Below are 22,137 nucleotides of genomic sequence, written 5' to 3' on the forward strand. Positions count from 1 at the left end.
ACCCACAGCTAATATCACACTCAATAATAAAAAGCTGAAAGGTTTTCCTCTAAGATCAGGAGCACGACAAGGATGTCCACTATCACCCCTTTTATTCAATACAATATTGGAAGTCTTAGCCACAGCAATCAGATAAAATAAAGAAATAAAATACATCCAAATTGGAAAGGAAGAAGTAAAACTCACATATATAAACATCTCATATGTAGATGACATGATACTGTATCTAGAAAACCTCAAAGACTCCACCAAAAACCAATTAGAACTAACAAATGACTTCAGTAAATTTTCAACATACAGAATTAATATACATAAATCTATTGTGTTTCTATATATCAGTAAAGAACCGTCAGAAGAAAAATTAAGAAAACAATTCCATTTACAATTGCATCAAAAAGTATAAAATACCTAGTAATAAATTTAACCAAAGAGGTGAAAGTTCTCTGAAAACTATAAGACATTGAAGAAAGAAACTGAACAAGATGCAAATAAATGGAAGGATATACCTTGCTCATAGATTGGAAAAATTAATATTGTCAAAATGTGTTTACTACCTAAAGCAATATACAGACTCAATTCAATACCTATTAAAATACCAATGGCATTCTTCTCAGAATTAGAACAACTAATCCTAAAATTATATGGAACCACAAAAGATTCCAAATAGCCAAAGAAATCTTGAGAAAGAACAAAGTTGGAGGTATCATGCTCCCTGATATCAAACTATACTACAAAGCTACAGTAATCAAAGCAATATACTGGCATAAAAACAGATATATAAATCAATAGAACAGAATAGAGAGCCCGGAAATAAATCCCCACAAATATAATCAATTAATCCATGACAAAGGAGCCAAGGATATACAACAGGGTAAAGACTGTCTCTCCAATAAGTGGTATTGGCAAAACTAAACAGATATATGCAAAAAAGGTGAAATTGAACCACTTTCTTACACCATATACAAAAATAAACAACATGGATTAAAGATTTAAATGTTAGACCTAAAGCCATAAAAACTCCTAGAAGAAAGTGGTTCAATTGTTTATAGAAGAAAATGTAGGCAATCAACTCTCCGACATTGTTCTGAGCAATATCTTTTTGTATATATCTCCTTGAACAATGGAAACAAAAATAAAAAATAAAGTGGGACTACATTAAATTAAAAAGTTTTTGCACAGCAAAGGAAATCATCAGCAAAGTGAAGACAACCAACTAAATGAGAGGAGATATCCACCAATGATACATCTAATAATGGATTAATATCTAAAACATATAAAGAACTCATTCAACTTAACACCAAAACAAAACAACGACAATAACAAAACAAATAATACAATTAAAAAATGGGAAGAGGACCTGAACAGACATTTTTCCCAAGAGGACATGCAGATGGCCAACAGACATATGAAAGGATGCTCAACATCACTAATCATCAGGGAAATACAAATTAAAACCACAATGAGATATCACCTCACACCTGCCAGAATGGCTATCAATAAATCAACAAACAAGTGCTGGCAAGGATGAGTAGGAAAGGGAACTTTCATGCTCTGTTGGGGAGATTGTAAATTGATGCAGCCAATATGGAAAACAGTACGGAGGTTCCTTAAAAAATTAAAAATAGAACTACTATATGAACCAGGAATCCCACTTCTGGGTGTTTATCTGAAGAAATCTAAAATGCTAATTTGAAAAGACATATGCACCCCTATGTTCATTGCAACTTTATTTACAGTAGCCAAGATATGTGAGCAATCTAAGTGTCCATCAATAGACGAATGAATAAATAATGAATCTCCATATGAATTTTAGGAAGAGCTTGTCAATTTCTAGAAGGAATTCATCTGGAATTCTGACAGGGGTTGCATAAAATCTGTACATCAATTTGAGGAGTATTGCCATCTTAACAATATTAAGTCATCTGATCCATGAACACAAGATGTCTTTCTACTCCTCTGGATTTTTTTCAGTTTCTCTCAGCACTATCTTGCACTTTTCACAGTATAAGTGCTGCATTTTTTTGGTTAAATTTATTCCTATATATTTTTATTCTCTTTGTGAGAGTGAAATTGTTTTCTTAATTTCATTCTCAAATTGTTCACTGAAAGTATATTGAAGTACAATTGATTTTTGTAAGTTTATCTTGTATCCTGCAATCTCATTGAATTAACTTAGTTCTAATATACTTTTAGTGGATTCTTTAGGATTTTTATATACTAGATCATGTCATCTGCAAATAGCTATAGTTTTACTTCTTCTTTTCCAATCTGGGTCTTTTATCTTTTTTTCTTGCCTAATTGCCCTGACTAGAACCTCCAGTACATTAATGACTAGCAGTGGTTAGGTAGGCATCCTTGTCTTGTTCCTGATCTTAGGGGAAAAGCACAGTCTTTCATCATTAAATATATTATTAGTTTGAGTTTTTTGTCATTTCCTTTATCAGGTTAAGAAAGGTCTCTTCTAGTTTGTTGGGTGTTTTTATCATAAACGTTTGTTGGATTTTGTCAAATACCTTTTCTGCATATATTGAGATGATCATGTCTTCTTTTTTTTTTTAATTCTATCAATATGCTGTATTGAAGTAATTGATTTTCAGATATTAAACCACCCTTGCATTCCTCGGAAAGATCTCTCTTGGTAATGGTAAACAATTCTTTTTTATATTGCTGGATTCAGCTTGCTAGTATTTTACTGAGAATTTTTGTATCAATATTCATAAGAAATAATTGGACTTTAGTTTCCTTTCTTACAATGTTTTTGTTTACTTTTGGTAATACTGGCTGCTTAAAATGAGTTGAGAGGTGTTCTCTCTTGTTTCTCAGAAAGGTTTGTGAAGAATTGGTATTAATTCCTCTTTATATGTTTGGTATATTTTACCAAATCTATTTTACTTAGAGAGATTAGTAAATCTATTTAGGCCTGGGCTTTTCTTTATGGGCATTTTTTGTTTCCTAATTCTATCTCTTTGCTTTGTTATAAGTCCATTCAGATTTTCTCTATCTTCTAAGATCAGTTTTGGTGGTTTTCATATTTCATAAATTTGTCCATTCCTAAGTTACCTAATTTATTGGCATACAATTATTTATAGTATTCCTCTAGAATCCTTTTTGATTTATGAAATATTGGTAATAATGTTCTTTCTTTCATTTCTGATTCTAGTAATTTGAGTCTTCTTCCTTTTTTCCTTAATTTAGCTAAAAATTTGTCAGGTTATTTTTAATTAAAAAAAATTTTTCAATTATAGTTGACAGTCAATATTATATTAGTTTCAGGTGTACACATAATGGTCGGACCTTTAAATAACTTATGAAGTGATTCCCTGATAAGTCTAGTAGTCCCTGGACACCTTCTAGGAGTTTTATGGACACCTTCTAGGAGTTTATGTTTTCTTCTAGGAGTTTTATGGTTTTGGGTCTTACATTTAAGTCTTCAATCCATGTTGAGTTTATTCTTGTATATGGTATAAGAAAGTGGTCTAGCTTCATTTTTTTTTTTGCATTTATCTGTTTAGTTTTGCCAATACCACATATTGAAGAGACCGTCTTTACCTTATTGTATATTCTTGCTCCTTTGTCATAGATTAATTGATTATAGGTATAGCTTTTTTTTTAATTAAATTTATCGGGGTGATATTGGTTAATAAAATTATATTGGTTTTGAGTATATAATTCTATAGTACATCATCTGTATATTGCATTGTGTGTTCACCACCCAAAGTTAAATTTCTTTCCATTACCATATATTTGACCCCTTTTACTCTTATTACCTTCCCCCCACCCCTTTCTCTCTGGTAACCACTAAACTTTTGTCCATGCCTGTGAATTTCTTTGTTTGTCATGGTAGTTTGTTGCTTTCAGATTTATATACCACACATATGTGAAATCATATGGCTCTCAATATTTTCTATCCAACTTCTTTTGCTTAGCATGATAATCTTAGGATCCACCCATGTTGTCGCAAATGGCAATATTTCATCTGTTCTTATGGTCGAGTGATATTCCATTATATATAAATATACCACAACTTCTTTATTCAATCATCTACCAAAGGATACTTCAATTGTTTCCATGTCTTGGCCACCGTGAATAATGCGGCTATGAATGTCAGGGTGCATTTATCTTTATGGATGTTTTCAAATTTGAAGAGTAAATATCCAGAAGAGGGCTTCTAGGTGTGGGTTTATTTTTGAGCTCTCTATTCTGTTTCATTGACCTTTGTGTCAGTTTTTATGCCATTACCATGCTGTTTTGATTACTATAGCTTTGTAGTATAGTTTGACACCAGGTAGCATGATACTTTTGACTTTGTTCTTCTTTCTCAAGATTGCTTTGGCTAGTCAGGGTCTTTTGTGGCTCTATATAAATTTTACAATTAGTTCTTCTAGTTCTGTGAAAAAAATGCTATTGGCATTTTGATAGGTATTGAATCTATAGATTGCTTTAGGTAGTATTTTAATAATTTTAATTCTTACTATCCATGATCATGGTATATGCTTCTATATTTGTGTCTTCTTCAATTTCTTTCTTTAATGTCATAATTTTCTGAGTACAGGTCTTTTACCTCTTTGGTTAATTTATTTCTAATTTCTCTTTCTGATAGTTCATTATTATGTAAAAAAATGCAACCAATCTCTGAATATTAATTTTGTATCATGTTAATTTACTGAATTCATTTCAGTTCTAACAATTTTTGGTGGACTCTTTAGTGTTTTCTCTGTATAGTATCATGCCACCTGCAAATAATGACAGTTTTACTTATAACTTTACATTTTGGATACCTTTTATTTCTTTTTTTGTCTCATTGATCTTTTCTGGATTTCCAATACTACGTTGAATAGAAGTGGTGAAAGTGGAATCCTTACATTGTAAGGAAAATATTTTTAGCTTTTCACCTTTGAGTATGATGTTAGCTATGGTTTTGTCATATATGGCCTTTACTGTGTGGAGGTATGTTCTCTTTATCCCCTCTTGGCTGAGAATTTTTATCATAAATGAATGGTAGGTTTTGTCAAAATGTTTTTCTGCATCTATTGATATGATCATATGATTTTTATTCTTCATTTTATTTATGTGGTATATCACATTAATTGTCTTGTGGATATTGAACTAATCTTGCATCCCAGGAATAAATCCCACTTAATCAACATATATGATGTTTTTAATGTATCACTGATTTGGTTTGCTAATATCATATTAAGGACTTTTTCATCTAGTTCATCAAGGATATGACCATATAGTTTTCTTTTTTTGTAATGTCTTTGTCTGGTTTTAAAATCAGAGTAATGATGGCCTTATAAATTTGCATGGGAGCCTCCCTTTCTTTTCAATTTTTAGGAATAGTTTCAGAAAGATAGGTGTTAATTCTCTGACTGTTTAGTAAAATTCACTTGTGAAACCATATATTCCAGGGCTTTTGTTTGTTGGGAATTTTCTGATTATTGATTCAATTTTGTTAGTAGTTATTGGTCTGTTCAGATTTTTCTGTTTCTTCTTGATTCAGTCTTGGAAGATTATATGTTTCAAGGAATTTTTCATTTCTTCCAGGTTGTCCAATTTGTTGGCAAATAATTTTCTTATAATCCTTTGTATTTCTGAGGTGTCTGTTGCCACTTCTCTTTCATTTCTGATTTCATTTATTTAGGTCCTGTCTCTTTTTCTCTTGATGAATCTGGTTAAAGGTTTATCAATTTCATTTATCTTTTTAAAGAACCAGCTCTTGGTTTCATTGATCCTTTGTGATTTTTTAGACTCCATTTCATTTATTTCTGCTCTGATCTTTATTATTTTCTTCCTTCTACTAACTTTGGGCTATGTTTCTTCTTCTTTTCCTACTTACTTCAGGTGTAAGGTTAGGTTGTTTATTGAAATTTTTCTTGTTTCTTGAGGTAGGTCTGCATTGCTATGAATTTCCCTCTTAGAATTGCTTTGGCTGTATCCCATAGATTTGGGGTTGTGTTTTCATTAACATTTGTGTCGAGGTATCTTTTGATTTCTTCCTTGATCTCATTTTTAACTCATTCAGTGTTTAGTAGCATGTTATTTAGTGTCGCTGTGTTTGTGTGTCTTTGTGGTTTTTTTTTTTTTTAATAATTGATTTCTAGTTTCATATTGTTCTGATTAGAGACGATCCCTGGTAAGAGTTGAATCTTTTTAAATTTATTGAGACTTACTTTGTGGACTAACATGTGGTCTATCTTAGAAAATGTTTCATGTGTACTGAAAGACAATATATAACCTGCTGCTAGAAGTGAAATATTCCGAGATTACCAATTAAATCCATCTAGTATAATGTGTCATTTAAGGCTGCTGTTTCCTTGTTGATTTTCTGTCTGTATGATCTATCCATTGATGTCAAAGGGGTGTTAAAGTCTCCAACCATGTCTGTACTACTGTCGATCTCTCTCTTTATGTCTGTCAATATTTTCTTTATGTATTTAGGTGTTCCTATGTTCCATAAATAATGACAAGGGTTGTTGTATTGATCCCTTGATCATTATGTGATGTCCTTCTTGTCTCCTGCTTTAGTGTTCTTTCAAAGTCTATTTTGTCTGGTATAAGTATTGCTACCCCAGCTTTTTATTTATCTCCATTTGCATAAAATAGCTTTTTCCATCCCTTTACTTTTAGTCTGTGTGTATCTTTCATTCTGAACTGGGTCTCATATATACGGGTCTTGTTTTCTCATTCATTCAGCTTTCCTATGTTTTTTGATTGGAACATTTAATCCAATTACATCTAAAGGAATTATTGATAGGTATGTCTTTATTGCCATTTTATTATTCATATTTTTATTTTCTTCTCTGTCTCCTTCTCTTCCTCTTTCTCCTTCTCCCTGTCCCTTTAACATTTTTTGTAATACTGGTTTGGTGGCGACAAACTCTTTTAGCTTTTTCTTGTCTGGGAAGCTCTTTATCTGTCCTTTGATTCTAAATGATAGCTTTGCTGGGTAGAGTTATCTTGGTTGTAGGTCCTTGCTTTGCCTCCCTTTTAATATTTCATAACAATACCTTTTGGCCTGCAAAGGTTCTGTTGAGAAATCAGTTGACAGTCTTATGGCAGCTCCCTTGTAGGTAACTAACTGATTTTCTCTTGCTGCTTTTAGGATTCTCTCTGTCTTTAACCTTTGGGATTTTAATTATGATGCATCTTAGTATAGTCCTCCTTGTGTTCATCTTGTTTAGGAGTCACTGCACTTCCTGGACTTGTATGTCTATTTCCTTTGCCATGTTAGAGAAGTTTTTCATCATTATTTCTTCAGATAGGTTTTCATTCCCTAACTCCTTGTCTTCTCCTTCTGGTACCCCTATGATGTGAATGTTGTTATGCTCAGTGTTGTCCTAGAGGTCCCTTAAACTATCTTCATTTTTTAAATTTTTTTTCTTTTTTTTTCCGTTCCAATTGAATGTGTTCCACTACCTTGTCTTCCAAATCACTGATTTGCGCTTTTTCTTCATCTAATTTTCTGTTGATTCCATCTAATGTATCTTTCCTTTAAGTTATTGTAATCTTCATTTCTCATAGGCTCTTTTTTTATGGTTTCTGTCTCTTTGTGTAGGTTCTTACTTAGTTCATCTATTCTTGCCCTAAATTCATTGAGCAGTCTTATAACCAGTGTTTTGGACTCTGTATCTAGTAGATTGCTTGCCTCCATTTAGTTTAGATCTTTTTCTGGTGTTTTGTCCTGTCCTTTCATTTGGGATATGTTTCTTTGTCTTCTCATTTTGGCTGCCTCCCTGTGTTTGTTTCTGTGTATTTGGTATATACACTATGTCTCCCAGTCTTGGAAGGGTAGTTTTATGTAGTAGGTGTCATGAAGAGACCTTGGCCTAGTTTCTCCTGTCACCTGAGCCGGATGCTCCAAATGTGTCCCTCGTGTGTGCCCTCCTGTTGTATTTGAGCTTGACCGCTGTTGGCATGTCAGTGAGTGGGACTGACCCTCAGGCTGATTGGCTGTGAGGACTGGCTGTGATTATAACGAACAAGTTGCTGTGTGTGGGCTGACCCTATGGAGCAGGATTTTCTTTAGTGGGGCCTTGTTGCCTGCTGAGTCTGCTCTTTGGCTGTGTCATTTGTAGAAGTGGTTGAGTGGTGCTCTGGTGTTGTCTGAAGCTGGTCACCAGGTGTATTGTTTTGACGGGCTTCTTGGAAGGGGCTCCAGTGCAGTCCAAAGTCAGCTGCTGCCTGTGCCTGGCCAAGGACCAGTTGGTAGAAGCTACAAAGTGACCTTTGGATGTTTATCTGCCTGTTCTAGACTTGGAAGCCCTTAAGAGAGGTTATTCTGCGAACCAAGGCTGGCTGCCACTAGTGCCTAGCTGAGGGTCATTTAGCAAGAGGTATATGGCATGCTGTGGCCAGCCACTGCTTGTTTGGGGCTTGTGAACCTTTCAGAGATTTTTGGGAAGTCCACAGCATGTGCTGAGGTCAGCTGCTTATGAGAAATAGACACTGAAAGAAGTTCTGGCATATGCTCAAATTGGGTGCAGTGAATCCTCAAGGAATTATCAGGGTGGGGTGAGTTTGATGCAGACTCAGATTTGGTGCCAGCTGGCACCTTCAGGTTGGGTTGGGGGAGGGCTCAGCAAAGGAACAAAATAGCAGAGAGAGCTACTCTTTCACCCCTTGCTGTGATGCCAGTTTATTTCTTCTCGTATGTTCCTGGTGCTTTTCAAGCTTCTGCCCAGTGCTAAAGCTCAGAGTGGGTGCATCCATGCACAAGCCCTTTAAGAGGCATACCTGAGACTTCAGCAACCCTCTGTTTCACCTGGAGGGAATCCCCACTTATTTTTACAGCCAGATGTTGTAAGGACTCCTCTTCCCAGCACTGGTGGTCCAGGCAGCGGAACCAGGTGTGCGACTGTGACCCCTCACTCCTCTGGGGGGACCTCCACAGCTGTGATAACTCCCATGATTTTTAACTTCCACATGTGGGAGCGGGACCAGCTAATTTCATGTCTCCACCTCTCCTACTAGTCTCAATGTGGCTTATTCCTTATACTCTTAGCTGTAAGAATTCTATTCAGCAGGTCTTCAAGTGATTCTCAAGGGTGGTCGTTCTATAATTTTCTTGTAATTTTGATGTAATTGTGGGAGGAGGTGAGCACAGCATTTACCTACTCTGCCATCTTCACCAGAAGTCAAAAGTTCAAAATTGTCAGTTTTGTTGATCTTTTCAAATAACCAAGTTTTGGATTCGTTTATTTTCTCTATTGTTTTTCTATTCCCTATTTCATTAGTTTTGACTCTAATCTATATTATTTCTTTCCTTCTGCTTACTTTAGGTTTAATTTTCTATTTTTTTCTAGTGTCTTAAGGTGGAAAACTGGTCCTATAGCCAGGCCTGGCTGCAAATGACACAAGAAATCAAGGAAAAGGACACAGCAACTTCAGACAGGCTGGGCATCCTTATGAAACCACAGAGAAGCACAAATATGAAAAGGCTGGACCCTTATCCAAGGTCAGCATGGAAGATTTCCCAGTTGCTTCTAATGTACTAGACTATAAATAATAACCACCCCAACCTGATGCCTGACTCTATAATGGTTCCCACATAGCCTATACAATAAGGCCCAAATCCTTTAACATGTCAAACATGTTACAATCTTCTGAACTGTGCCCCCTCCCCCAGATTCATAAGTTGAAGCATTAACTCCCAAGATGACTGTATTTAGAGACAGGGCCTCTAAAGAGGTAATTCAGGTTAAACAAGGTCACAAAAATGGGGCACTCGTCCAATAGGACTGGGTCCTTATAAGAAGAGAAAGAGACACCAGGAATGTGTACACAGAGGAAAGACCTTGTGAAGAAGGCAGCCATCTATAACCCAGGACGAGAACTCTCACCAGAAACCAACCCTGTCGGCACCTTGATCTTGGAGAGGAGAAAAAATATTTTTCTGTTGTGTAAGCCACTGGTTGTGTTGTATGTTGTTATAGCAGTCCAAGCAGACTAATAAAATGGCCTCAAATTCAGGCTCCTGAACCAGCCATTCCAAACTCATTTTCTACCATGTACTTTAGACTATAGTTTCCAAAGAATTCCTGTTGTTTTTAAAACATACCTCCATGCCTGTGTGAAAGTGGTTCTTCTTGCCTAGAATGGACTATTCTACCTTTAAGAGCCAGATTAAAATCACCTAAACTTTTCTCTAAAACTCTTACACAGAATGCATCACCCTCACAAGCAAACTCCCCTGTGTTGGAACTGCCTCTCCAGTAAATGTGCAGAAATGTCTTCAAAGGCAGGGAAAGAGTATCTTCACTTCTATAGTTCCAAAATTAAAATGAGATATGGCTCAGATAAGGTATTCAGAAAGAACTCATATATTTGGAAGTTTGTTCTCAAATGGGCCCCGAGTCTCCGTGCTATTTGTGGACCCTCCATTGTTGTCCTGCATGGAGCTGGGTTTACAACTGGAGCTCAGTTAATACTTGTTGAATCATCCCCCTACATCAAAAAAGGAAACAGACCTCATCACCAGATTCTGGTGTCCACATTGACTCCTGTGCTAACTGGAAAACACTTCCTGTCATCCTGCAATTCTCACTCGTAGATGCATTTTCACATATAGAATTTTACTTCAAAGATAAATTGGCTAAAACACAGCCACCTATTATCTCATGGAATTACCTGCAGGGAACATTCTCATTCCAAGTGTTATTAACTTCTGGATTTACGTGCTCCATTTCCTGCACAAAATGTTAGCCCCTCTGATCTACACTCGGTGAAAATGTTTCTGCTCTTTTCTTAGAAAACCATGCCAAAAGGGCATTTCAGAATCATCTAGCCCAATCATCTCACTCTAAATATGGTAACTTAATACAGTAATTCAAAAAACATGTTTAGATCTCTTATTTTGGGCCAGACATGAAACTCTACAAGGGCCAAGCACTGGAGAAGACAGAATAAAACAAAAGCCCTGGAGAAGCTCATAGGTTATTCTACCACCATGAGATGCAAATTATCCCAGAGTTATATAAAAGTTATATAAAACCCTCTGAGAACTTGCTGGAAGGTCTAAGAGAAGGTATCTTGTCTAAAGGTGCTCAGAGGGAGAGGCAGAATTAAAACTTCAACCCTGGTTTCCCAACTCCTAGCACGAAGATCTTTTCTCCACTTGGTAGATTTCAAATATGGCCACAAACTAATCTCCCTCTTCATCCTTGATCCTTGCCTGTGCCCTCCTCACATACCACCTTGGGGCTGATTTGCTTTGATTGTGGGACATTCGAAAACTTGGCACAAGCAGTAACTCGAAAAACACTGACACATTGGAGTTTGCTCTTTTGTTGCTATTGAATGTTGCCACTTTAAGAACAAAGCTGAGCTAGCCTGTTAAAGGACAAGACCATGTGGAGAAGAACTGAGGTGCTCCCACCAACAGCTTGTCAGACATGTGAGTAAAGCCATCTGAGACCAGCAAGCCTCTAGCCTGCCTGCCAGTGCCCTCAGAGGTAGCAGTGGACCACAGATGCATGAGGAAGTCCAGCCAACAATAGCAGAAGAACTATCCAGCTGAGCCCAGCACAAATTGCTAACCCACAGAACTGCAAGCTAAATTACTAATGCACCCAGACCACCCTGCTTACTGTGTTGGAGTAAATGGCGGGATGACACCTGCAACAATTTCATTCCTTGCAGCACAAATATTTCCATACCACCCTGATACACAAACAGGACCGAAGGAGAAAGACATACCAAAGACTGAAGTAACCAAAGACATGGACCACTAAAATCCAAGCGGATGCTTTTACTGAGATTTGTATTGACTCCCAGTCATACTCACTAAAGGTTATTTGGTTATCCTGCCAGTCAGGAGTCATACCTCAAATAACGTCACAGAGGTTTTTTTAATGTGAGATAAAAGAAAAGTGCCCAATTATCCTAATTCTGTGTTATCTCAGAAAAGAATTTCACCACTAACGATTTCTCTTATGGCTTTCTTGTTTCATTTACATTGTCGACTATGCACCTAGCATCTACAGAAGTTTATCAAGAGTTTGAAATCTCACTGAAATGGAACTGACTTTTAACGATTAAGGTGGGGGAAGGAAATAACCTAAAGATTGGCATAAAGTGGGGAGAGCAGTAAAGAGGAGTTTGTGAAGACCATTACTGCTTTTACTCTAGGCCTTTGTGACTGACTAGCATGGTGGAAAGTAAGGGATAATGGCAGGTAACAAACAAGATTGACACATGGTCCTCAGAGCCCAAAAGACCAACCAAGAAAGTAGCCAAAGAGGCCAAACTAAGTGATAAGAACCAACACACACATCATTTACTGTATGCCAGGCATTGTCCTCCACACTTACCTCTAACATGCACTACCACTCTGGGAGAAAGGTGCTATTAGTCCTCATTTTAAAGAATGAAAACCGATGCCCACATTGGTCAAGGAATGTATCCACGGACAGATGCCTTGTCCAAATGGACCGGCTCTGGTTCTGGTAGTCCAGTTCCAGGGCCCAAGCTTTTCTCCATTGTACCATCCTGCTTTGCTTCCCAAAGAGAACAGTTTTACCTGAAACATGTCTCTTCAAGTTTGATTGAACAGGATAAACAGAAAAAAAAAAGAAACCTTCTAAAATGTCTAAAGGCAGTAATTTTCTAACCAGGGACTTTTCATCTCTATTCCAGTAGGCTGTTAATGTCCCGGAGAAACTGACCTGTTTTGACAAAAAGAGTTAACCAGAGCCTACATATGGCTAAATCTGCAGTTTTCTCCTTGACCTCAAGCTTTCTCTTTATATCCTTTTCCTTGCTTGCCCCCTTTTTATTTGAGGACTCCTTACCTCATCTGCCACATTCTTCTCTTATTTTCCTAGAGGCCTCCTGGGCTTCTCTTCCTCTTCCATTTTCTGCTTCCCATCCCATCTTTTGGTTTTCTAAGTAAGTCTCCTGCCATCTTTCTGAAGTCCATCCACCACTCCCATTATTCATGGGCATAACCTAATACCCACACACACTTCTAACCACTGAAAACAGAACCACCCAAATAGAGATGTGTCAAATGGCTTCTGGCAGGGAGAAGAAAGTAAAATTAAGACCTCTCCAAGCTCTGACCCAAACTGGACATTTGTTCAAATCCCTGCTGGTAAGGGCTAAGTTGTGGTTTAAACCAATAAGAAGAAGGCATGGGAATAACTCCTGAGAGACAGTGTGGAACAGAAGAAATACATGGTCAGGAGACTGCCCTTGGCCCCATGTCAGGCTCCTAGAAGACATCGTGCTTACCCTCTGAACCTCAGTCTTTCCATCTGCAAAAAAAAAAAAAAAAAAAAAAAAATTCCATCTGCAAAAAACATCTGCACTGAGGTCATAGGGCTCCCCGTTGAGTTTGTCTATCTTCCTTTCCAGAAAAGTGCATATATTCACATACTCATGATGTCAGAAGGTCCACAGACTCTAATCCCCTAAAACTTCAGAAAAGTCCCCAAGGTTATGGAGAGTTGCTTTAAGGATACCTTAAAGTATCCTTAGTGCTCAAGTCTGAGTTTCTCCACCAGAAAAAAATCTAGCTCTGTTAGTAACATGCTCACATGCCTCTTTCCCCTTGCTGGAGCAGATTCATTCATTCAACATATTTATTAAGCTCTTACTAAGGGCTGGCCACTGTTCTAGGCACCAAGGACACATGTGCATAGTGAAGCAAAACACTGGGAATACTGAATTTTGGTGAGAAAAGTGCATCACAATCTCCGTAATATAAGCCTTTATTGGGTCATTCACCCCCAAAACCTGCTCTCTGGAGGTAGCAATATGAGATGACCAAGGCACAAGTATCTTAAATTTGCACAGGTGTAATTTCACAAAGTGATCCACTTCCATTCTGATCTCTATTAATTCTGCTCCATTGAACCTTCTACGTATTACTGTTTTTGAAAACTTGTTCAAGGAAAGGTCAAATTCTCCTAACCTAATATCAACTGAGGATATGTTTTCCCAAACCCTCTTTCTTTCCTTCTATTCTTCCCCTTTTCCTCTTCCTTCCTCCTCCTTCCTTTCACTTCTTTCTCCCTCCCTCCCTCCCTCCCTCCTTTTCTTTCAGAATGCTGATAGAGCTGTGACCTCATGAGAACCAGTGCATTTAAATCTTTTTGTCACTGCACACAGGAGGATTTGTTGGACTCCAGGAAAAGAAACAAACAGTCAGCAGAGCCAGAGAGAGAGGCAAATTAGGTGAAGGCTACAAATGTGAAATCGGGCAGCTGCAAATAGAGTGACACATAGTGCACAGCTTCTCCTGCAGCCCTCTTAGCTACATACAGCCCCCTGTTATAGTTGATCAGGCCCTGAAATGTTACCTCCGGTGCCACTCAATGACCACCATCAGCATCCCCACCCCTCCCCCGAAGCTGTGTGAAATGAAAAGAACATCCTACCAACAAGAACCTTGGATGACCCTAAAATATGGGACAAGGGTCATCTTGTAATCTCAGCTGTAAATTCACATCATTAAAGGCTGGTTCCTGCATTTATACAATAACCAATGGTTTGGTTTGCATTCATGGACAAAGTGCATCTAGGACTAAGATCTAAACCTAAAAGGTGCCGATAAATAGACAATGGTGGACAACAGTTGCTATTCAGAAAGCAGCTTATTTTCCTATTTTTTTTCTTGGACTCCACTGCAAAACAAAGCCAGATTTGTATTTGCAGAACATTCTTATAGCAACTGGAAGAAATTATCCCTTAACGAAGCTGTTGGAAAAATCAACTGCAAGAATAGCAGCCGGCCTTTCCTCTTGCCATCAAAAGGTCTTTGCTATTTGAAGAGTCTTTAAAAAGAAGCCCAGAAGAGATGCCCTATTTAAAAATAAGGCAGTTCGCTATGCTACAACAAAGGCAGAAGCATCAGAGGGAGAAATAACAGCTTCATATCTTAAAATAGGCAAAAGAAATTGAGGTGCTACTGAGAGGCATAATCTGATTAAAAATAATGTGACATTGCTATAAAATGCACAGCAAGGTCCACTTTCGCAGAGTTTGGGTGTAAATTTCATGAAACAACACGTGTAAGTCAAAGACATTGGATTTTTGAGCCCTCATTGTGGGGAGGCAGTGTGAAGCATGATTCCTTTCTTACCTCTATGAGCTTCTCCCTGTCACTAATATTTTATTGGTGATGTGTGAAATGTACCTCTGTGGCCTGGCCACACTCCCTCTCCTCCTTTTCTCCTACTAGTGTATTCCAGGCCTACTCTAATGAAGTGTCCCACAGCACACTGGGTGGCACCACCTGAACTCAATGTCAGAGAGCAGCCTTGGCATTTTTGGAGCAGAGAATAAAGGTGTGTGTTGGGAAGGAGAGGCCCACGTCCCATGTACGCCCATCATTCAGGAAGACACCTGAGAGCTTTCTTTTGTTCCCTTCACCACCCATCATCACTGTATGATCAACTTTCATCTCCCCATCTGCTATTGCCATGTAGTACCATGAGCCACCAGGCCGTGACTCAGCCCTCTTCACCGGTCCCCTGGATTGCTGCAAACACCTCCAACCAGCTGGTTGTCCAAGTTACAAATCTGACTACACCATTTTTTTAAAACTTGTCCAAACTGCTACCTCCCCAGAAGGTTCAAGACCAGCCCTGTATCTTGGCCTGCAGGACCCCCTAGTGCCTGGCCTCCTCCTACTTCTCTAGCTTCGTTCAGTTTCTGCCCCTGCTTTATGCCCAGTAAAGCCACGCTGATGCAGCTACTGCTTATCTGCCCTGGTTCCCTGCCCTGGTTCCCTGCCCTGCCATATCCATCTCTCAGGTAGAATATTGTTTAAGGGCTCTGGTTGAAAGGGTAGGTAGGAGCTGAAATCCAACCCACACTCTGCTCACCAAGCCACACACTTGAAGAGCTGTGTGGGCTCCCTTTTCTAATTTACACAAAGGTTCTGCATGGCTAAGCGGTGGTCTTATTTCTAGGTACCTGTCACATCGTATGATAATTGTCCACATGTTCACCTCCCCCTGACCCTTTCATCAAACAAAGCAGTCTTTGACGCTCTCTCCCTACTCTGGTGTCCGACACAATGCCTAGAACACGTAGACTTCCATAAATACAAGTTTGTCAAACTGACTTGTTGAATGGGAGGGTGACTACAGCTAAGTGGGAAGAGCAGAGGCAATCGCAGCATTGTACCCCTGAAACCTGTCTTGCTACAGAGGTTCTGGGGAGCCCCAAAGCTATCCTAGCTACCCCCAATCAGGGAAAAGGACCAAGGGCTGGGTTTGGGGGAAGCTCAGCTGTCTTTGCACCCTTGGAAACCAGCAGAATGGAGTTCAAAATGGCTTCTTGTAGGGACAAATAAGAGATGCGATTTGGTCAACTCCGGGAATGTATCAACAAAGGTAAGTAATGCAGTAACACCTAGTCATATAAGAGTCAGCGGGGGCCACACAGGAGGCAGAAACACTCAAGGACATAAGCAGAACCTGCAACACAGTTGCCCAGAACACTGAGCCAACTAGGTTGGGGAAAAGAAAGGCACAACATAACAAACTTACAACCTGATTAGAAAGCCTAAGGGGGAGAGAAGAATAGAGGGAGAGAAGAATCAAATGCCCTTCTGATCTATGAAAACAAAATCTCCAGAAGGCAGTGAGTTTAGAAATTATGTCCAGCCAGATGGTGAGGACTCTGCATCTCTGAGGTCTGGATCCAGTTGGCTGGGAGGGCCCCTTATCTTCTGGAGCCACAGGTGCCACACCCAAATAGCTAGAGGCTGAGGAACACATTATGAGGGTGGCAGGAAGAAGAATGTTTTTTAACATTTAAATATATCCCAGTTTAGGGGAATTGCTTCTTTTCCAGGTAAATTTTCATAAGTGGGAGGAAGTGTCCTAAGAGGGCATAACCCAAAACTCCAAATACAGGTTGGGAAGATTTCTTGGAGAAAGGGATCGATGTGACCCAGGAAAGGACAAGGTAGAGGAAGGGGATGTGCACTGAGCCCCACTCTGGGGAGAAAGAAATAAGGAGCAGCGACCCGTGGCTTACTGACCCTAGGCCCACTGACAATGGCCACCATTCAAAACCTGGGGATGTTCCAGAACTGATGCCACATCTCCCTTGTTAGTCCATCCCCCACGATGTGCCCCACTCCCAGCCCCAAGAGGAAAATCTGGAAAACCACACCAGCAGCAGACTACCTCTGGAGCATAGGAGACTGGTGGAGCCAGAGAGATAAGAGGAGGCATCCATGGTGAGGGCATGGCTGCAGAATTACTGGATGGAAAAGCTAGATCACTGAAGTCGGCAGCAAGAAAGAAAAAGTGGGCAAAGCCAGCAAAGTTTAGAGAAGGAATTCCAGTGGCTTGTGTTCTACAAGGTCTCCATAAATGTAGCAGAATTTTGAACAAAATGCTAAACGGAACTTTCAAAGATGAGTTACTTGCAATTCTCCAGGGAGGGTTGGGAAGGCTCGCCTCCCTAGGGGTTTGTATTAGGATATCTGCAAGCAGAGAGACAACTGCATGTTGAAACAACTCCCTCAGTACACTGGTTGTTCTCGCAAACAGAAGATACAGAAAGGAAAGCTTATCAGCTCTTTAGAGTTGAAGAGCTACCCAGATACAAAGTGCACATGGTGTGAGGGAGGTTATCAGCTTTAAAGAAAGATGAAGAGCACCGAAGTATTTATTCAACACTCATTTACTTCATGTTGGGCCTTACTGATGAACAGATGAACGTGACCTGGTCCACACCTGGAACTAACCGTGCTAGGAGTGGCAGCTGTAATCATATAATTACAGCATGCTCTCCAGCCTTCCTGTTCAGACAGAATCAAAAGAGGACTTTTTGGGAGTCGAGTAATCAAACTGAGTATTGTTTCAGACCACTCCCGGCATCCTCCCGATAATGTTAAGTAGTCAGTCACTCACCACGTGGAGCAGGAGCATCTTCACTGTTCTGAGGATAGCTAAGTAATATTCAGACATTAATTTAAAGTTGTTCTTTAAATGGACTGAGGGCCACTCAGTGGACTGAATTCAAAGGTGCTAAATATTACTCAAGGTCATAAGAGTCTGCAAAGCAACTCAACCCTCACCTGGGCCAGTCTCCACTACCCTGACAACACCATCAGTGGAAATTTACTGAAGAACCAGCATTTCAAAATTCCAAAGTACCAAAGAATCTCGATAAGGCAACCAGTCCCCCAGGGCATCATAAGATTTTTTGTTTCAGAATGGATACATATCTTTAAGCTATTTTCCACTTTAAATGTATTATGAGCAAATAATTAGGGAGAATCGATTATTCTATTACTCTTTACCAACAAAAATATGTAAGAATTTATCAAGACACTATTTATAAGACAATTAAGAAGAGCAATTTACTTGGAGCTAGAAAAATCTAGACTAAATCCATGACTGCTGGCTGGTCATCTTGGGCAATAATAATATTTGTCTCACAAGTTGATATAAAGATAAAATAAGATCATGTTTGTACAGACCTCCTCAGAACATACGTGATAACATACTTGATACTCAATTAATATGAGATAATTCTTCTATATCTTAAGTCTAATGTTTGTTATTATCATAAATGCCATGCTACTACATGAACATGAATTTGCCTTGGTATTGCCAGAGGTAGATTTAAAATCTCTGGTTCATAATGACTAAATCTTGAGCCTCTGGCCTGCTATATTAAAAACAACTTTGTGCTTGGACACACATTGTAACAACTATACCAAGAAATGCTTACTTCTTTCTTAGGATCTGTTGTGAAGAGGCTGGCGTTTATAAAGACATAATCTGTTTCCGTAAGCAATTTCAGTCAGTTTCTCAGCCATGGCTGACACCTGTAATCCAGTGTTGCTCTGAGCCACCTACAGAGCCAGTCTTAGAGCTCAGCAAGTCTCCTGAGGGCAGAATGTTCTAAGAGGTACTCTGGGGAGGCCCAAGAAGCTGGAGGCAACTTGTTAACCAGAAAAACAACCCAAACGAGTGACAATTAATGGAGGCAGGCACAGACCCCTCACTGTAAGATGGCCTCTTGGGGTGGCTTCTTAAGTCCCAAAGGCCTCTATGAGAAAGATAAATAAACAAGAAAACTAAAAGGAGCAGGTGGACGAGTGAGAAGGTGATGTTCGCCTGTGCGTAGATGGTAGAGTAGGGAAGACCCTGAGCTGAAATGGAGGGAAAGGCCTGGAGGACAGTCCCTGGAGGGGATAGGCTGTAGCCATTGGTGACCTGTGGTCCCCTCCCCCTTCCTAAAAGCAGCAGGCAGCAATGTTAAAATGCAATATCAGAGATAGCCCAGACCAAGTAAGAGGGCAGGCTTGCTCAGCAGCTGAAACAAAGCACCTAGTCTCAGTTATTAAGATAAGGAGATGCTTTGTACCAGATATCATAAACCTCTGCCCTGAGGCCCTCACTGCCTCCTCCTCATTCTCTAGCTGCCATCATCCTTTTTCCAGGACCCCCAGCCCTCCCCAAGATGCAGCAAGCACAGGGTTAACATAGGTCACCACAGCGGGCCTCTAGGACTTTCTCACTGATCCACAATGATTGTGAAATGTTTTAAAGATCCCTGACAGAGGGGCGCTCCGACCCCAAAAGGGAATTTATTGATCTGCATCATCTCCAGGGAATAGAGACAGAGCCCCTGGAGGTGGGTGGTCTCCCAGTGGGCTCTGGAGCTGGGGCCAGGCTACCTGAGTTAGAATGCTGGCCCTGTGACCTTGGCTGTCCCCTAATCTCCCCAGAAACATTTCTCTTCCAAAGCCCAGGGCCCAACAGCCTCAATCATTTACCCTATTCTTATTACCATCAACTTCACACACAAACATTGACTTCTGAGAGACAGCTCTGTCTAAACTATTGGGTTGCCATCTCTAACAGAAAAAAAGTGAAGCAGCAAAGGGCTCCCCGCAAGGCAGCATCAGCCTGGAGACTGTGAAAACCACTCACAGCTCTTCCCAACTCACTCACCCACCACCCTGCCTCCATTTTAGGACTGTCGGCCCTCTTTCTTTCACTGACCTTGAATTAGGACAACCTTCCAATTCAACTAAGAAAGCACCCAGAGTCTGAGACTTGGACATTAAGAACTTCTACTTTCAATTCTTTGTCCTCTTTTTATATATTAAAAAATAACTCACCATATACCACTAAGTTGTTAAAAATTAAACCAAGAATATGCAATTTTACAGCCAGTTAAGTCAGAGTGGAGAATAAGTCAGATGGAGCATAAAGATAAGGCTTGGCGACCCTCTCTTCCTCCATCTGACACATTTCTAGAAGAAATTTTTAAGAAAGATATTGCTAAAACTGGTGGAAACAATTAACAACCCATTATGATAGCCAGTTTGTATAGCTGCCTTGAAGCTATGAGTTTAAGCCAGACCTTTAAAAGTCCTTAGCTCTGGTTTTTTAATGTGCAGCTACCTGGAGTATACACCTTGTTGAAGATATAGGAAACATTTTATACCTCTGCTAGGGTTGAATAATTACTAAAATCCAAAGGGAGACATAATCATATCACACTATGTCCCCTCAGGAGGCATGAGGCCTTGGAAGAAGCAGGTAAAATATCCATGGAACAGAAACTGTTCACTCATTACTAGGCCAATTGGTTACCACAAATAATTTCTTTCTCTACATAACACAAACAAGCAGAGTTGTTTCATACAAGAGAAGAGGAGCAGCAGGAGACCAGCTGTCGTATTGTGTGTAATCCTAATGCCTGTTTCTAATAACAAGACAATCTTGATGGAAAATGTAGAAAGTAATTGAGCTGGCAAGAAATCAGAAGGAAATACCCAGACCCCTTGCTTCCTAGTTAACGTATGGTACCTTCTGAAGCTCATAATCAAACAGGAAAAGAGAGCAAAGGTTACTACATATAAATATAATTGATTTTCTTATCTGATTAGGTGGTTTTCTGTAATTGTTGGATTTAATTTTAAAGAAATTCCTGTGCAATGGGAAATCAATTCCATTACAAAAAATAAATTCATGTGGAATTTTTGTTAACTGCCATACGGTAGAATCCTTATCCTAGTTGTTATAACAAAAATATAACTCCTGCTTCTTAATTAAAAAAAAAAAAAGATAAAGTATACATGTCAGCTTTGTTAACATGGCTGTGCTTAATGTTAAAGTGGCATGTGAAGTAGGTCATGGAGATGGTGGCCCTGCAGGAAATGCTACATGAAAAGGAGGAGAGGTAGGTGTGAAGGTGCCCATGCATCTCGGGGAGACTTACTTGGGAGTGCCTGCGGGTTTCCAGTATTTGCAGAAGAGGTATTGTCCATCGGCATTGACCAAGTGAGGGAGGTCCTGGTACCTAATGTTCTGCGGTGTCCGCTTGGGAGAACTTTCCTCGGGCATAATTCCGAAAGGATCTCCAAGTCCTTGAAAGAAAGGAGGATGTAGTCCAAAGTAAGAAACATGGAAAAAAAAAAAACACACAGAGAAATAAGAGAGAAAAGCCTCATTCAGAGTCAGTAACACTTTTTTTTTAAAGCAGTTAAAAAAAACCCCTCCCTTTCAAAGATTTAAAATATATATATATATTTCTTGCAATCTCTCCAACTCTGAAAAATCCCATTTGTTCTTAAGAAAATGCTCACTTTATTTTTAAGTGCCTCATTACAGCTTTCCCCCCTTCCCATCTGTGTTTATTTTAAATCATTTCAGGAAACTTCATCTTAAAGAATATTTTAGCTGTAATCAAGTGGAAATTATAGTCAGCTCTGTGGATATAAAGACCAGCTGCAAGAAAACCCAGCCATCTTCAAACCCCCCAGGAAGTTTCAAGGGGGAACAATAATGAAGTGATGGTGCTCTCATTAATTCCTCTGCCTGAAATTCTAAAGATGCCGGGTGGACGAACCTGTTTCCATCATATCCTGGCTCTTGCATTCCACAACCACGACAGCCTGGAGAATCAGAGCCAGGCAAATAAGGGCTGTTCCCTCATCGCCGCGGTCACAGCGAGGCATCAAGCAGCCTGAGCCCCTGTCCCCTACACCGCGCCCGGCCCCCAGATCCTGCCTTTCAGGCTTTAGGCTGCTGAGCCCGGGAGCCTGCTTCCAGCTCTCACTGACAAGCTCTCCGGGGCTCCCCTCCCTCCCCAGGGAGGAGAACAAGCGCCTGCAATCCTTCACGACTAGTTGGTGTCATCACTTTTCCTAAA

The 22,137-nt window shown here is 39.6% G+C and overlaps 1 protein-coding gene across 3 annotated transcripts in view; it reads right to left on the bottom strand.

The window, feature by feature from the left end:
* The window catches only part of MGLL (monoglyceride lipase), a 122,758-nt gene that overhangs the window by 99,991 nt on the left and 630 nt on the right, over positions 1-22,137 (bottom strand). For 2 of the 3 annotated variants that reach the window (XM_039843616.1, XM_039843615.1), the window contains exons 1-2: positions 21,835-22,068; positions 21,205-21,352 (exon numbers count right to left, since the gene is read on the bottom strand). In XM_039843616.1, coding sequence (XP_039699550.1) covers positions 21,205-21,352; positions 21,835-21,943 — 257 coding nt within the window. In that variant the 5' untranslated portion in view covers positions 21,944-22,068. Of the gene's footprint in view, positions 1-21,204; positions 21,353-21,834; positions 22,069-22,137 lie in introns of those variants that run through there. The other variant, XM_039843617.1, reaches the window with a different exon arrangement.

This window comes from Pteropus medius, unplaced genomic scaffold (genome assembly GCF_902729225.1).
Source record: "Pteropus medius unplaced genomic scaffold, Ma_sr-lr_union100, whole genome shotgun sequence".
NCBI classification, from domain to species: Eukaryota; Metazoa; Chordata; class Mammalia; order Chiroptera; family Pteropodidae; genus Pteropus; species Pteropus medius.